Raw genomic sequence first — 18,060 nt, 5'->3', positions numbered from 1 at the left:
AGCACTGCACACATTATATCACGATAATCCTAGGTAACAAAATTAAAACTCTCATCTAGAAATTAGCTGTTTGCTGTACTACAATTTTCCAAAGTTAATGTTGATAATGCACAACACTATTTTCAAAAGTGAAAATGAAGAGTGAGGTTACAATAATTTTAGAACCCTGGATGGCTGGGAGTGAATTGCAAAGTAACAATCCAATCATTAGATTCCAGTGATGTCATACAATGAACCTTGAGCAGTTAAATTCTAACAATGAATTACTTTGATAATTGTCGAACAATCATCTAGTTTTCCCAACACAAGAACAGAATATCAGGTCCTTCAACAACTTGCAGGACAGAATCTCATGATGTTTCAAAGCAGGTTATAACCAGAAAGATGCTACTGAAGTGCAAATGTATATGTAAACTGTAAATTGTAAATGTGTAAACTGGATATTTTCTGTAGGTTCAGTGCTGCAGACCCATCCTGCAAGTAGGGAGAGAAGAACTTGCATTTATATGGTGTCTTTCACCATCTAAAGCCCCTTTAATATAGAAAAATGACCAAAGGTGCTTTATAGGGACATAAATTAAAAATAAATGTCAAGCCAAAGGAGGAAATATTAGGAGGGGTTAATAAAAGCTTGTGAGTTTTGAGGAGGATCTTAATGATCAAAGGGCAGTTAGAGGTGCAGAAGTTTAGGGAGGGCAGTTCAGAACATGGTCGTCAATGGAGGAATGAGCGGGGGCGGGTAGAGGGGGGGATGCATGAGATGTAATATTCAGAGTGTGAACCTGTTAATGTGTATCAATTGTTTGATTATATGCAGGTGGAGGGGGTTAATTGGGGACTTACTTGAGTAAATATAAGCAGTCACTTACTGAGACTGGTGGAGGGGTTGAGTGAGGAGCTATATGTTTTCAATCCTTTTACTCTGTACAATAAATGTGAAATTGAGTAGAGATAGGCTCCAGCATTATCCTTCCATAACAAGCTTTCTGGAGTTTAACACAGAGGAACAGAGAGCTAGGGGATGGGGTGTAAGGTTGCAGAAGGTTACAGAGGTAGAAAATGAGGTAGCCATAGAACCATAGAAAAGTCACAGCATAAAAAGAGGCTATTCAGCCCATTGTGCCTGTGCCGGCTGCAAAAACCAGCCACCCATTCTAATCCCACCCTCCAGCACCCGGTCCATAGCCTTGCAGGTTACAGCACTTCAGGTGCAGGTCCAGGTACCTTTTAAATGAATTGAGGGTTTTTGCCTTCACCACCAATTCAGACATCTACCACCCTCTGGGTGAAAACGTTTTTCATGTCTCCTCTAATCCTTCTACAAATCACCTGAAATCTCTGCCCCCGGGTAATTGACCTCTCCACTAGGGGAAACAGGTCCTTCCTGTCTACTCTATCTAGGCCCCTCATAATTTTGTACACCTCAATTAAGTCATTCCTCAGCCTCCTCTATTCTAAGGAAAACAACCCTAACCTATCCAATCTTTCCTCATAGCTGCAATTTTCAAGCCCTGGCAATATTCTTGTAAATCTCCTCTGTACTCTCCCCAGAGTAATTCTGTCCTTCCTGTAATGTGATGATCAGAACTTACACAATACTCCAGCTGTGGCCTAACCAGCATTTTACACAGTTAGAATCATAAAATCACAAAGTTTACAGCACAAAAAGAGGCCACTTGGCCATCGTATGTGTGCCGTACGAAAAATGATCCACCCATTCTAATTCCGCCTTCCAGCATTTGATCCGTAGCCCTGCAGATTATGGCACTTGAGGAGCATTTCCAGACTCCTTTTGAATGAGTTGAGTGTTTCTGCCTCAACTACCCTTTCAGGCAGTGAGTTCCAGACCACCACCACCCTCAGGGTGAAAACTTTTTCCCTCATCTCCCCTCTAATCTTTCTACCAATCATTTAAAATCTATGCCCCCTAGTCACTGACCTCTCTGCTAAGGTAAATAGGCCCTTCACATCCACTCTATCCAGGCCCCTCAAAATTTTGTACATGTTAATCAGATCTCCCCTCAATCTTCTCTGCTCCAAGGACAACATCCCCAGCCTATCCAATCTTTCCTCATAGCTGCATTTTTCCAGTCCCATGAACATCCTCATAAATCTCCTATGTACCCTCTCTAGTGCAATTACATCCCTGATGTAATGAGGTGACCAGAACTACACACAGTACTCAAGGTGTGGCCTAACCAATGAGGTATACAGTTCCAGCATAACCTCCCTGCTCTTGTATTCTATACCTTGGCTAATAAAGGAAAGGGTTCCATATGACTTCTTAACCAACTTATCGACCTGTCCTGCTACCTTCAGGGATCTGTGGACATTTACTCCCAAGTCCCTCACTTTCTCTACACCTCCCAGTATTTTCCCATTAATCGTGTATTCCTTTGCCTTGTTTGACCTCCCCAAATGCATCACCTCACACTTCTCCAAGTTGAATTCCACTTGCCACTTTTCTGCCCATCTGACCAGACTATCAATATCTTCCTGCAGCCAACAGCTATCCTCCTCGCTATCTACCACACAGTCAATCTTTGTGTTGTCTGCAAACCTCTTGATCATGCCCCCTATATTTACCACAAAAAGCAGGGGACCCAGTACTGAGCCCTGCATAACGCCACTGGAAACAGCCCACCAGTCGCAAAAACAGCCGTCAACAATTACCCTTTGTTTCCTGCCACTGAGCCAATTTTGTATCCAACTTGCTGCATTTCCCACAATCCCATGGGCTTTTATTTTTTTAACCAGTCTGCTATGTGGAACCTTGTCAAAAGCCTTGCTAAAATCCATGAAGACCACATCAAATGCACTACCCTCATCTATCTTCCTTGTTACTTCTTCAAAAAATTTGATCAAGTTGGTCAAACAAGATCTTCCCTTAACAAATCCATGCTGACTATCCTTGATTAAGCTGTGCCTTTGTAATTGACAGTTTATCCTGTCTCTCAGAATAGATTCCAATAATTTGCCCACTACTGAGGTTAGACTGACAGGCCTGTAATTATTCGGTCTATCCCTCGCTCCCTTTTTAAACAAAGGTACAATGTTAGCAGTTCTCCAACCCGCCGGCAGCACACCTGTATCTAGTGAGGACTGGAAAATGATGGTCAAACCTTCTGCTATTTCCTCTCTTGCTTCTTTTAACAGCCTGGTGTATATTTCATCCAGCCCTGGGTGATTTATCAACTTTCAAAGATGCTTATCCCATTAACTTTCAGAATAGATTCCAATAATTTTCCCACTACTGAGGTTAGATTGACTGGCCTATAATTATTCAGTCTATCCCTTGCTCATGTGAATGAGAGTTTCAAATTTGAGATGTTGGGCAAACAGGAATGAATGTAGGTTAGCGAGGGCAAGGGCCATGGATGAGTGGAACAATGCGGGAAAGGATGTGCCAGCAAAGTTTTCGATGAGTTTAAGTTTATGCAGATTGGGAGGACAGCCAAGAGAGCATTAGAAGCATCATGTCTGGAGGATTTCAGCAACAGATGGGCTGTGGTAGAAGCAGAGGTGACAATGCTACAGAAATGGAAGTAGGCAGTTTTTGTGATACAGAGGATATGGGATTGGCAGCTCAGCTTGAGGTGGAATGGTATTTGGAGGTTGCAAATGGTCTGGTTCAGACAGAGTGTCTCTGGGGAGGTGGATAGAAATAGTGGGATAGATGAATCCCTTGAGGAATATAAAGACAGTAGGAAGGAACTTAAGCAAGGAGTCAGGAGGGCTAAAAGGGGTCATGAAAAGTCATTGGCAAACAGGATTAAGGAAAATCCCAAGGCTTTTTATACGTATATAAAGAGCAAGAGAGTAACTAGGGAAAGGGTTGGCCCACTCAAGGACAGAGAAGGGAATCTATGTGTGGAGCCAGAGGAAATGGGCGAGGTACTAAATGAGTACTTTGCATCAGTATTCACCAAAGAGAAGGACTTGGTGGATGATGAGCCTAGGGAAGGGAGTGTAGATAGTCTCAGTCATCTCATTATCAAAAAGGAGGTGGTGTTGGGTGTCTTGCAAAGCATTAAGGTAGATAAGTCCCCAGGGCCTGATGGGATCTACCCCAAAATACTGAGGGAGGCAAGGGAAGAAATTGCTGGGGCCTTGACAGAAATCTTTGCATCCTCATTGGCTACAGGTGAGGTCCCAGAGGACTGGAGAATAGCCAATGTTGTTCCTTTGTTTAAGAAGGGTAGCAAGGATAATCCAGGAAATTATAGGCCGGTGAGTCTTACGTCAGTGGTAGGGAAATTATTAAAGAGGATTCTTCGGGACAGGATTTACTCCCATTTGGAACCAAACAAACTTATTAGCGAGAGGCAGCATGGTTTTGTGAAGGGGAGGTCATGTCTCACTAATTTGATTGAGTTTTTTGAGGCAGTGACAAAGATGATTGATGAAGGAAGGGCAGTGGATGTTATCTATATGGACTTTAGTAAAGCCTTTGACAAGGTCCCTCATGGCAGACTGGTACAAAAGGTGAAGTCACACGGGATCAGAGGGGAGCTGGCAAGATGGATACAGAACTGGCTCAGTCATAGAAGACAGAGGGTAGCAGTGGAAGGGTGCTTTTCTGAATGGAGGGATGTGACTAGTGGTGTTCCGCAGGGATCAGTGCTGGGACCTTTGCTCTTTGTAGTATATATAATTGATTTGGAGTAAAATGTAGCAGGTCTGATTAATAAGTTTGCGGACGACACAAAGGTTGGTGGAGTTGCGGATAGTGATGAGGATTGTCAGAAGATACAGCAGGATATAGATTGGTTGGAGACTTGGGCGGAAAAATGGCAGATGGAATTTAATCCAGACAAATGTGAGGTATTGCATTTTGGAAGGTCTAATGCAGGTGGGAAGTATCCAGTAAATGGCAGAACCCTTAGGAGTATTGACAGGCAGAGAGATCTGGGCGTACAGGTCCACAGGTCACTGAAAGTGGCCATGCAGGTGGATAAGGTAGTCAAGAAGGCATACGGCATGCTTGCCTTCATCAGTCAGGGCATAGAGTATAAAAATTGGCAAGTCATGCTGCAGCTGTACAGAACTTTAGTGAGGTCACACTTAGAATATTGCGTGCAATTCTGGTCGCCACACTACCAGAAGAACGTGGAGGCTTTGGAGAGGGTACAGAAGAGGTTTACCAGGATGTTGCCTGGTCTGGAGGGCATTAGCTATGAGGAGAGGTTGGAAAAACTCGGACTGTTTTCACTGGAACGACGGAGGTGGAGGGGCAACATGATGGAGGTTTACAAAGTTATGAGCGGCATGGACAGAGTGGATAGTCAGAAGCTTTTTCCCAGGGTGGAAGAGTCAGTTACTAGGGGACATAGGTTTAAGGTGAGAGGGGCAAAGTTTAGAGGGGATGTGCGAGGCAAGTTCTTTACACAGAGGGTGGTGAGTGCCTGGAACTTGCTGCCGGGGGAGGTGGTGGAAGCAGGTACGATAGTGACGTTTAAGAGGCATCTTGACAAATACATGAACAGGATGGGAATAGAGGGATATGGTCCCCAGAAGTGCAGAAGGTTTTAGTTTAGGCAGCCATCAAGATCGGCGCAGGCTTGGAGGGCCGAATGGCCTGGTCCTGTGCTGTTCATTGTTCATACTGAGCTTGTGACAGGGGTTGAAGACAATTTTTAGTCTTCCCAATGCTTAGCAAAAGAAAACTGCAGCTGATCCATGACTGGATATCGAACAGGCAATCTGGCAACACTGACAGCATGGAGGAGCGAGAGAGGTGAGTTACCAACCGTGCAATCCAGCAAAGATGATGGTACTTTAAAGTAGGAAATTTTGCCCTTTTCCTGGATTCAAATAACTGAATCTTATTGAGTCAATAATTTCACAATCAGATCCTTAACAAGAGATGGAGAACGAGCAGTAGCAGAACATTAAGTGTAACATTTCTTTTTGTGTACATGATTGCACGTCACTGCAGACCAACGGCTTAAGTGAAGATCACAGGTCAAATTCATTCCAATCATTTTGCTTAAAATATAAAAAAGATATTTTGTAGCTTTTCTTTATATACAATTTTTCTTTTACATCTGTTGGATCTGGTGATATCTGATGCAGTAATGAGCAATGGCAGCATTAGCAATCTTGCCATGAGACTAATTTTTCTTGATATTTTTCTCTGATTTCCCTTTCTTCAGTTTCCATGCACTCTGCAATGTTCCTAGTCAAGTCTCCGTCTATACTTCTGCTACTCCTAAAACTAGTCACTAGGACAATTGTGACAAACACATGGTTCAAGAGCCACAGAAGACTCTTCTGTTGCTCAAATGTAGTTCTTCAATCTTTCCAAGTAATTGACAGCAGTGTGGCTCTGACTGGGAAGCTGTCTCAGTCAAGGACACTGCACACAGCAATCATCATTTTCTGTGAGAAGAGTGTCACGAAAACATACCATGTCAAATGATGATTTTTAATCCACCAGCTGGAAATCTGAATTGAATTTTTTTAAAAAGATAAAAGGTGACTCGATACTCACAGCTAAAGATAGCCACCCCAATTTGCATCACTCTACTTTCCACATTCCAATGCATTGCGATGGAAACGAGCTATCTGCACAGACACAAGAACAATGGGGAACCTAAGTAAACCCCCTAACCTGTTCCCATTAGCAAGGCATCAAGGCCATTACCTGAATATTCAACTGGTGGAGACAAACCACTTGAACCTAATCGCTTGAACAATGGGAGCCCAGCTGTGAGAAGGGAAATCCTAGACATGGACTGATTAAGTTGCAAGAGGGAATACACACTGGTAACCACCATGCTTGAATCACTAGGTGATGGTCATGTGACAGGCCTACCCTCCGTGTGCTTAAGCTGGTGTTTTCTCTGCAGCAGAGAGATGACCAACTAGACGCTGAAGGGAGAAGACCTGAGTGGGGTCCTTCCTTCCTTTCTCCCTCTCCAACCCACCTTGCAAGCTTCGAACCCTGCCAGCTAACCGTGACTACCCTGCTGCAGACAGTGACTCTTGGAAGGAAATCAGCCACATTGCTGTCTCCAGGAGAATCATCGAATCAGCCAACCACATCTTCAAATCGGAAGCGGCAGGACCACCAAAGAAAAGTTGCATGACCACCGAGTTGAGCCTGAAGCCAGCTGAGTAACCAACCTTCAAAGACTGTATACCCCTTTTATTTCTCTGGACTCTAATTTGACCAATCTATCCTTTCCCACTCTGTCAACCGTGTGTGTGTGTGTGTGTGTGTGTGTGTGTGTGTGTGTGTGTGTGTGTGTGTGTGTGTGTAAAAGTTGTAGCATATTTTATTATTTTACTTAGATCAGTTTAAGTACAATTAAGTTAACCTCTTTCTTTGTTAAACTCAAGGAAACCTGTGCGATTAGTTCTTTTTTATGATCATGCATGTAAACAGTTAAGCAATCACTGAATTGGCAAGTATATCCACTTCAAAAAGAAACAAACCTGTTGGTCAAACAAGGAGAGGGAAAAGAGGGGAACCCTTTGACCCCCTCCTCATCTGACCGCAACAAGAGATTTCGAGGGAGCAGGACCAGCACTCACAAGCAGAATTGCAACAGAGCCAGCATTTTCTGCAGTGTGAAGCAGCAGGTAAAACAGTGAGTGTGCAGCAGCAACAGCAACTGAGCAATGCTGTCAAGAGAGCAGCAGCAGAGTACAGCCATGACTTTGCTATCAATCAAGGTCAGGGCCATTTTATCTTCAGAAATAAGATTTTCTGCTGATGGTTTGTGGGTTTCAGGCGGAGCAATGCTAAAACCTTCTGAAATGCCAAGTACTATTTAATTGGATCCCTTTTGGGGAATGGGAATGTGAAATAAAATCTGTTATAGAATTTTTTTTAATTGAAGAAATCATTTTCAAGCTAAAAGCAGCTGACCTTCTGTCTCAATACAGTGCAGAAATGAGTTCTTCTTGGAATAGAAATGAGGGAAGATGACAGCAAATGGAAGTGAAATCATACAGAGCAGGACACACAAGTATTTTAATTACTGGTGTCAAGCTGAAGCATCCGTGTGCAGCCAGAGTGCGGAAAGAATGGAGTCAAAATCATTAATGTGGTGTTAAATTTTGGAGAGTTATGCCATGTAAAAAGTATTTAAGACATCTGACACTCAGATTTCTACCTTCAGTTCCACCATACAGCCATGTAGAAATCTGATTTTAAGAAAAGAGTGAGCAACAAAGCAAGTCAAAAGTTGCATTGTTTTGTGTGCTTTTTAACAATAGTTACCTCGAGTCTACAGCATAGAAACATGCCATTTGGTCTAACTGATTTATGTTCCACATTAGCCTCCTCCTACCCCACTTCATCTAAACCCACCTGCATATCCTTCTGTTCCTTTCCCCTTCATGTGCTTATCTAGCTTCCACTTAAATGCATCAACACTATTCATCTCTCTTACTCCTTGTGGTAGCAAATTCCAAATTCTCACCTCTCTCTGGGTAAAGAAGTTTCTACTGAATTGCCAACTGGATTTATTAATGACTATCTTATATTTATGGCCCCTAGTTTTGGTTTTGCCCTACAGGTGGGAATATCTTTTCTATGTGTACCATATCAAACCCCATAATTTTAAAGATCTCTATTAGTTCACCCCTCAGTCTTTACTTTTCTGGAGAAAAGAGTTCCAGTTTTTTCCTGATTAGTATATCCTCTCAGTTCTGGACTCATCCTTGTGAATCTTTTTTGCACCTTATCCAGTACCTCTATATCCTTTTATAACATAGATACAAGTACTTCAAGTTTAGTCTAACCAAGTTTAATATAACTTCTGTGCTTTTCAATTCCCTCATTCTAGAAATGAACCCCAGTGCTTGATTTGCTTTTTTAAAAAATGGCCTTACTAACCTGCATCGTTACTTTTACTTAGTTGTGTATCTCTACCCTTGTTCTGAAACAAATAAGCATCTATTAGAAATTGGACAACTCTACTCGGGAACATAATATGCCATAGGATACACTGAAAATATCCATACTAGCATATAAAGTAGTATACTGGAAGAGATAATTTGACTTCCAATTTTCCCTCATTCTCAGGAGTTATTTGGTTGTCACTCAGAACTTAACACAGTAACCTGGGTAAGACTGAAAAGTCAATTTCTAAAGGTTTGTGGCTTGGGGCTGCTTCCTTACATTTTCTGCTGCAGTGTAAATAACGCTTCAAATGTTTTAATTTATATATTAAACAATCATTTAAAAGTTTAACGCACAATAGTTACTCATTGCATCAACAAATTTATTTCACAGCACGTTCTCTAAGCTCAGAAACATAAAGATAATACCTTCTCCTTACAGGAAATATCCATCAGTTGAAGATGATGGATACCCACAAAAGTAGCCAGAAGTCACCAAAGTATAAGTAAACTACATGCAAGAGCTTAGTTTGGTAACACATTGCAAATATAGCTTCATAACACTGTCAATTTCTGCTAAGCAATGCTCAAAGAATTCAAATATTTTCAGCATAAAGATGGACTGTATCAATGTGCAAATCCAAACTACTCTAGATAGGAAGGCAGCAATGGTCTGGCCCACAGACCTCTCCAAGGATGTCTTTGATAATGCTCATCATTGTCAATCCATCCACAAGGAAGAATCCTATCTCTCTTCCTTCTACTAAAGTCTGTCTTCAATTGCGAATCAGACAACTCGGCTGTGACTAGAGAAATTTATAGTCTTAGGGAAGCAAAATAAGTGAATATTGATGTGGAGACTGTGATCTAAATTCAGTTCTCCTTGCTGAAAGCTTAATGCTCTGTGCAAGAGATTTAAATAAGCGTATAATACATAAAAATGGGCTGAGAGTATGTTTTAAGCTGTTCCAAAACCTGGTGATGGTTTAAAACGAATTGAATTTTGCTTGCAGTGCACACTGCCATTAGAAAGCCTCCATTGCATTACAATCTTTGATGTACTCCCAGCAAATTTTACATCTAGGATTCTGCAATTAGGAATCCATTTAGACTTGTATCCAACAAGAAACAACAGAAGAGGATACTGCCCATGTCAAAGAAAATGAAGAGGTAGTATAGAAATTGGTTAGGATAAAATTAAAGAGATACTCAAAAGGTTGGCAGCACTCAAAGTTGAAATGTCACCCAGTTTGAATGGGAAGCATCCGAGATTGCCCAGTGAAGAATGGGTGGGATTGTGGAGCCTCTAACCACAATCTTTCAATACTCCTTAGATATTGGACTGGTTTCAAAGGACTGGAGGGTTGCAAATCTTACATCCCTGATCAGAAAAGCAGAGAGATAAACCTGTTAACCACAAGCCAGCCAGCCTAACATCAGTGAAGAAGAAACAATTAAAAGTCATTCGGAAAATATATGGGTTAATAAGTGACAACCAGTACGGATTTGTTAAAGGCCAATTGTGTCTGACCAACTTGAGTTTTTTTTTTAAACTAAGCAACAGAGAGGGCTGGTAAAGTTAGTGTGATTGATGTTGTGTATATTAACTTTCAAAAGGAGTTTGATAGCCACTTAATAGACTTGCTAGCAAAATTGAAGCCTGTGGGATTAAAAGCACAGTGGGTGCATGGATACAAAACTGGCTAAGGAACAGAAAGCAGAGAATAGAGGTAAATATTGCTTTTCAGGCTGGAGGAACGTTTATACTGGTGTCCCCCAGGGATTGGTATCAAGACCAATGCATTTTTTGATATATATTAATGACCTGAACTTGAGTATAGGAGACTCAAAGTTTCAAATTTCAAAGTTTGTCGACATGAAATTCAGAAATGTACTAAAGCATAGTGACTGACTTAGGAGGACACAGATTGGTGAAATGGACAGATACATGGGGGGGAATTTCAATTCGCGGGTTGGAACCCCAACGTTGCGATGACTTCTGGGTCCAGACCCTGAACTGAAGTGGATATGCGCACACAGAGCCATTTTAATCTGCAAATAGCTCAATTTTCCCAGAATCGCATTCACCACCCAATGAGCGGCAGCAGATGCGGAAAGCCGGTGGGACGAAAGCAGCAGCAGGCCCAATTTAAAGTGTGGGCAGTAGACATTGCTGAGGCGACCTCACCAGCGCACCCACTCACACATTAGTGGGTCCTCATGTGTTATTATAGAGGGTGGCACAAAGTGAAGTACACGTCCCAACAGAGCTGGAGGATTAGAGGGAGGCAGAGTCGGCTGTGGCCAGTCCCCCTGGGAGGATGGAGGACAGGCGCAGCCCTGTTCAGCAGGGTGGAGATGCAATGCCTCGGGAGTCACCAAATAGATGGCTACCTGGAGAACCATGAGATGTGTGCCCACATGTTGGGAGTTACCTGAAGCAGTGCGGAGTGCATTCATCCCGTGCATCACAATGAATCAGTGCTTTGAGTGCATGAGCTTCTCGACTGAGGGTGTGGCCAACCTCTTGGAGAACCGTGACCTTGTGTGGCATTAGTCAGAGTGGATCAGGAACAGCGCACTGACATGCACAGGATGCATGCCACACTCAGCAGCATTGACCAGTCAGTTGTACAAATGGTACAAAACTGTATGAAGTGGATGCCAGCTGTAGCCCAGCTAGTAGTCCCCTCCAGCAATCAAGGGCACCATGAAAGGGGTGAGGAGGCGACAAATGGTGATGAGGGGGCCATCCCTCACAGGGCTCTGCCATCATCATCCTCCCCCATGGCTTCCTCCGACAGATAAAGCATCTGTGGAGTCACAGCCTGTGACAGAAGCTGCCTCCACAGCTTTGCTGGTTCAGCAGCCTTTGGAGGTGCACCCCCACAAACCGGCACCTCCACAATGAGGATGGACCACCACAAGCATCTCAGTCCCAGACAGGCACAAGTGAGCAGCCTGCCTCCACCTCATCCTCAGCCACATGGGAAGCATCTAACAGGAGCGGCTGGCAATGGAGGCCACCACATTGGTAATGTCACTTTGTGGGTCACTTGGGTGTTTATGATGTAAATAAGAGTTAATTGTTAGGTAATAAACCACTGAGAAAGTTGTTGCACTAAGCCTGACTTGGAGTTTGAGGGACGAGCTCACTGCAACATACAAGATTCTGAAGGACCTTTATCGGGTAGATGTGGAGAGATTGTTTCCACCAGTCGGGAAATCTAAAACAGGGAGGCACAGTCTCAGGAAAGGGGCCAATCATTTAGGACTGAGATGAGGAGAAATTACTTCACTCAAAGGGTTGTGAATCTTTGGAATTCACTACCCCAGAGGGTTGTGGATGTGCCATCATTGCATACATTTAAGGCTGGTCTCTCAGGGAATCAAGGGATATGGGAAGTGGGCAGGAGAGTGGAGTTGAAGCCCAAGATCAGCCATGATCGTATTGAACAGCGGAGCAGGCTCGATGGTCATATAGTCTACTCCCGCTCCTATTTCTTGCATTCTTGTATTTTTATTTCATGTTGGCAAAATACCGGAGAATGGAAAGTGAGGGTTGGCAGAGCAATGGAGTGTGCTGGTGAAGATTGTGTTAGATGCCGACTCTAGAGCCTTCCTCCCTCGCGCCCCTGCTGCTCAGGGGTCTGACTCTATTCCAGCAGATACTGCTCCTCCTCGCTAGTCGACCAAGCTCAGAGAAGCTTGATTCCATTTCCTCTTATGTCCTTCGTTTGTTGGCATTGGACTGTACCGACATACCCTCCCAACAAGTTCTGCCCCCCACCCCCCAAAAAGCCCTTGTCGAGTGCAAAGCTACGAAGGATATTTCTTATCACTGAACCCAACTGCTTGCCTATGAATGAGGGTCATCTCTCAGCCTTCTCTCTTCAATACTGGCTCTTGCCTCTGTCCCAACATTCCAGATGGCTTCCGATCACCTCCTCCTCCCTGTTGTGGTCTGACAGTGCATTGAACCTGCCCCTTAGAACCAAAATCCAAGTCTGGCTCTTAAACAAGCAGACAAGCTTGTTAATGGCCTTAAGTGTCCACTTAAGTAGTTCCGGCACATTGCCTCTTCCGACTCCCGTCAGCGCCATCCAAAATCTGAGCATGTTGGTTTCATTACTCGAGAGGCGGGTTTAAGCAACTGCCCGCACCCTTTCCCACTCTCACTGCGATGAGAAATCCTGCCCATTGTGGATGAAGCTTAATGCAGTGAAGTGATTCATTTTGGTAAGAATGAGTGGCAATATAAACAAAATGGTACGATTTTGAAGAGGGTGCAGGAACAGAGACACCTGGGGTTTTGTGTATGCAAATCTTCAAAGGTGGCAGGACAAATTGATTAGGCTTTTAAAAAAGCAATCAGGATCCTTGGCTTTTAAAATAGAGGAACTGAGTACAAAAGCAGGGAAGTTATGCCAAACATTATAAATCAGATTCAATACTAACTTTCAAAAAGGAAATCGGATATATACTTAAAGGGGAAAAATTTGCAGGGCTATGGGGAAAGAGCAGAGGGAATGGGATTAACTGGAAAGCTTTTTCAAAGAGCTAGCACAGGCATGATGGGCTGAATTTTCTCCTTTTGCGCTGAATGATTCTATGATTGTGATAAATATCTCCACTCAGAAGATTGGCCATAACCCATTCATGATTTCTCTCATCAGTTTTATTTCTGGAGCCATGTACCATTCCGAATATGGCATTCCCGGCGTTCCAAACACAATGGGAATCAGACCTGACCTGACACTGAAATGAAGGCTACCTGGAGAAGGGAGTTTCATTTTGTTTCACTTCATAATCTGGTCAGGCCCTGGCTGGATTTACACATGTTTAGCGTTGATACTTCTTTGCGCCAGAACTCAACTTGTAGTGCAACTTAAATATAACTGGTTTCCCTTAGAGTTGCATGATACTTTTTAATCAGATTTAAAAGTAGCTCCTAAACAGCAGTCCTTTAAATATTGCAGTTACAGCTTGGGAGATAATTTAAATTTTGACCAAAATATTTTATGCAATTGTGTTAAATGAGAGGTACAATGGTGACACATGTGAAAACATCAGTAACAACAATTCCAACAACTATAAGACAGCAGGGAACCACTGAAGCAGCAAATGTACTAAAGTTGGGATCTTTGTTCAATGGATGGAATTTAACCAGAATTCTCTCAAGGTATAGGCCTGGATTTTACAGTAATAGCAGAATTTTTAAAAAATCACTTTTTCTTGTTTCTTCTATCTCTTTCTCAATCCCACCTTTCCTTCCCTCCCTTTATTTTGTTTTCAATACATGATTTTACACTAAATTATATATTCTAACTTACACTCCTTGGTTTAGACTCTGCGTGCTTCAGTAAGGATTCTTCAGTCTGACTGGTTGAAGAGACACGTCTTTGCTTAACTTGCTCACATAGGTCCCAGATCCCCTTTAAAAGGCGCTGCGCTCGCTAATTACTGTAAATTGCTGCACAAATGCCCATTAAAAGTCCGAGAAGCAACTGCAAGTGTAATGAACAGCAAGCACTGCTGGCTCGCCACTGACCACAAAATCCAGGCCATTGTTTTTTTTTGAGTGTACCTGTGTATGTGACAATGTCAGGGTCATTGAATTTTTCACAGAAGCTGCAAATTGGGAGGGAAGGATGCTGGCTAGCGGGTGGGGTGGAAGGCAGGGGGCAGGAAATCTGCATTCTCCCTTTCTTTGTATAAGTTGGTAAATAATGACCAAGTTTTATAATTAATTGAAAAAGTGTTCCAATTGTTCAGCTTCTGTTGAAATAATAGTCAAAAACAATAGATGACTTACTGATTTGACTGTTGAAATGGGACAATATTAACAGCCTGAAATAAATTTTTACATTAATTGGGTCTATACTAAACAAATAACCAAATCCCATTTCCTGACAGTTTTGTAACAGAGCAATATTGTTTGCTTCTCAGAAACACTGCAAGTATAAGTGTCAAGACTCTTAAAATCATTTCAAAGTGTCACAGAAAAGATCAAGGAATATTATGTAAATAACTATCCTTTGCAAGGGTGGTGAAAACAGGATACATCTTTGAAACTGAGACGTCACCAACTGGGACTCACTGCCATCACTGGAGTGTTGAGTTACTAACAGGACAAACATTGAAAAGTTCTGCTTTTAAAGGAATTTTTCAACTCTGTGTATTTCATGTTGAATTTGTTTACATTGATTATGAAGAGGATTGCCATGTTTAAGCAAAACATAACTCTATGACTCTGTAACATTAAATGTGAAATATAGTCAAACTGGATTACCACTATGATAGAATGTCCTCCAGTCCAGCCAAAAATAAAAAGAATCAGCTGTGGATGGGGAAGCAGAATGTTCATCAATGCTGGAATCTGAATGTGCTAAACCATGCTTAGAAGTCTCCAACACTTGAACTAATAAGGCCACATGTTGTTAATAATTTCCAACTTGCATCCTAAAAATACCCAATTACAAATATTCAGAGGAAACCATTTCTTGCCACAATGTTACTACTTAGCAAATATAACCCTAATAATTAATTTACAAATCATCAGCTGAAGATTTATGGTGAGGAATGTCTGCTTTGTAGAAGCTTGTCTTCTCTGAAAATTACTACAACCTCAATCTTAAACAATCATCAAATATTTTTAAAAAATCAATACTTCAGATACACAGGAATTCAAATAAATGCATTGTCTTTGTTGCTGTAATTCCTACTTAAGTAATATATTTAACTGGCACTCTTGTCAAGATTTATTTTTATAGTACTAACCTGAGGCTGCGTGATCGAGGACGCATGGCAGGAGACTGTCGTCCATCATCATCTGTGATGCTCTCTGTGCTGAAGTGCTTGCTGAGGAAATGCAGTTCATCGGCTGTGGGCTGATATGGCAGCTGGTGAAGTTTTTCCTGTGATGAGCAGGATGACTGTGTGCAGTAAACAAAATCTTTCTAAGTGTTATTTCTCATCAGTCCCCACTCCATTGCTCTAAATTACTAGAGCATGGAAGTGAAGGAAAAAACAAGTATTAAAGGCAAAATAAAAAGGTCAAACAAAGCTGCTAATTTAATGAATGAATATGATGCTACTTGCTACAGCAAATTTTGACTGATGTTGGCACCTCAAGCCTACATAATTATGGATTACATCACAGTTAACCCACTCCTGTAAAGCAAAGCACATTTATTACAAAAGTAAAATGTATTTTTAAGTATTGAAAAGCATATCTTTTCTTAAAGTACAGCTGTTGAAATATATATATTTTTTCAAATTGAAAATACTTCTGAGATAAGAAGTAGAATAATGCTGCCTTTAATTTTCACAGGAAATGTTTCAAAAGTGTACAATAGAGGGATTTCATTAAAAGTCCACAGGCCGATAATGTCCATCATCATTGTAATTAGGACTGAAATGGTCTCAGTGCATTATTCTCCTAGCACAAATAGTATGGCAATGAATATCAAAACAAAGAACTACATTTATTACTTTACCATTATTTCTCTCTAGAATGCCAGCCCTGAGGAAGTTTTGATCTCTTTGTTATGATTTCTCTTTATCTCTTTCATGCTATTCAACTTCATTGTTTTCTTTTTCCCTTCTCATCTGTGCCTCTGTATTTCCTAAGACCTGCTTTTACAGACATATCTTCTTTCTCAACACCTGCCTCCACAGCTGACTAACTCCAACTGGACTCCAGCTTAAGTTTCACCCTTTGCCTTTTGCATCTACTCATGACCATGAGTTATACAACCTGCCTCTGACTACTGCTCTCAGCACTTCATGCAATCCATCCTCTCTAGTGGCCCCAAATGCACGCTCTTGACCTCTCTCTTCAATTTATTCCGTAGCTGCCCTGGTCTTCAGTTTCACATCACCCTTCATCTCGTCCAATGCTTTAACAAAAAGCTATTTTTTTCTTTCATATATTAAGCAGAAATGTAAGCAATTTTGGGTGCTGTCCCACATGCTAATCCTTGTGCCCCTTCACTTGCTTATACTCATTCCTTGCTGAATTTTCACCAGGCTCTCTGCCTTTCTTTTTCTAATTCCCAACAATCTGTCTTCAGCAAAGGTCCTACCTTCACAACCCCTATCCCACCTCAATAAATTCTGAGCTTGCAAGATTTCTTGTGTTGCTTCCACTTCATCTTTTTGTCCATGAGGCCCGTTGTCCAACCCACCAAGTATCTGACCTCTTCTCTGGTCTCAAGCCTTCGCAATCCTCCTAGGCCCCTCCCTCTAGAGTTTTACCTGCTCTTGATCTTTATGGTGACATCAGATGTCTCAATTTCACTACCTCCTTAACTATTTCTATGCCCCTCTGTTCTCTGTTCCTTCAGCACTAAATAATCATTAAATACAACAACAAAAGAAATGCTGTTGAATGGCAGTAGAACCTCAACCTGGCGGAGGCCAAACACCATGGGGCAGGATTTTCGAAGGCCGCTGGGGATGGAACCAGAGGTGGGTGGACCCTGAATTTTTCTCCACCGGCCAGCGTGCTGGTTTGCCAGCACCATCCCACCCTCAAGCTATTTTTGAGAAGGCTGGGCTGGGGGCTGATAGGCTACTCACCTGCAAGTGGTGCTTAGCCAATTGAGGTAATTAAGGGGCCTATTGAAGCCCCTCTTGCAGGCCAACTAGAATTTTCCAGTCGGTAGGTAGGTCCCGCACTGCGGCCAAAACACGGCCAGTGAGGAGGCAGCCTCTAAGCGTGAGAGCGGGGACAGTGCTTCATCCCACTAGGGACCACCCCACCACCACGTTCGTCATGGCCGTCAGGCCACAAGTGCCACTCCTGACCGCCCAGTGGAGGGATTGTCCCTCCATGATCATGGCGTGCAAGCTCGGGAGCCCACCCACCTTCCTTAATTGGACAGCAAGCACGCCCTCTGGCCACTAACTGGCCAGCTCACCAAAAATCATGGCAGGTGACCATTCCCAACATGGTGTGGAGTCCGGACCCGGATTTGATCCTGATTTTGGGGTCTCGACCCCAAATGTAAAATCCAGCCCATGGTCTCCGGACCATGACTTTACTTTCCCAAGCTGTTAACTGAGCCCATCTCCTCTGGAAATCTTCCTCACCCCACATTCTCCAATGTTATCGTTTCCCAACTCTGCATAGCCCAATTCCATCCCCAAACCTGACAGAATCCATTTTCCAGTGGGTTGTTACTGCTTGGACTGGGAACCTGG

The 18,060-nt window shown here is 42.6% G+C and overlaps 1 protein-coding gene across 6 annotated transcripts in view; it reads right to left on the bottom strand.

Moving 5' to 3' along the window:
- mast2 (microtubule associated serine/threonine kinase 2) overlaps nucleotides 1–18,060 on the bottom strand; it is a 560,338-nt gene that overhangs the window by 88,704 nt on the left and 453,574 nt on the right. For all 6 annotated transcript variants that reach the window (XM_068037080.1, XM_068037082.1, XM_068037083.1 and 3 more), the window contains one exon: nucleotides 15,634–15,788. In XM_068037080.1, the coding sequence (XP_067893181.1) occupies nucleotides 15,634–15,788 (155 nt within the window). The remainder of the gene's footprint in view (nucleotides 1–15,633; nucleotides 15,789–18,060) is intronic.

Source organism: Heterodontus francisci, chromosome 8 (genome assembly GCF_036365525.1).
Source record: "Heterodontus francisci isolate sHetFra1 chromosome 8, sHetFra1.hap1, whole genome shotgun sequence".
NCBI classification, from domain to species: Eukaryota; Metazoa; Chordata; class Chondrichthyes; order Heterodontiformes; family Heterodontidae; genus Heterodontus; species Heterodontus francisci.
This window is presented reverse-complemented; position numbering and strand designations above follow the sequence as displayed.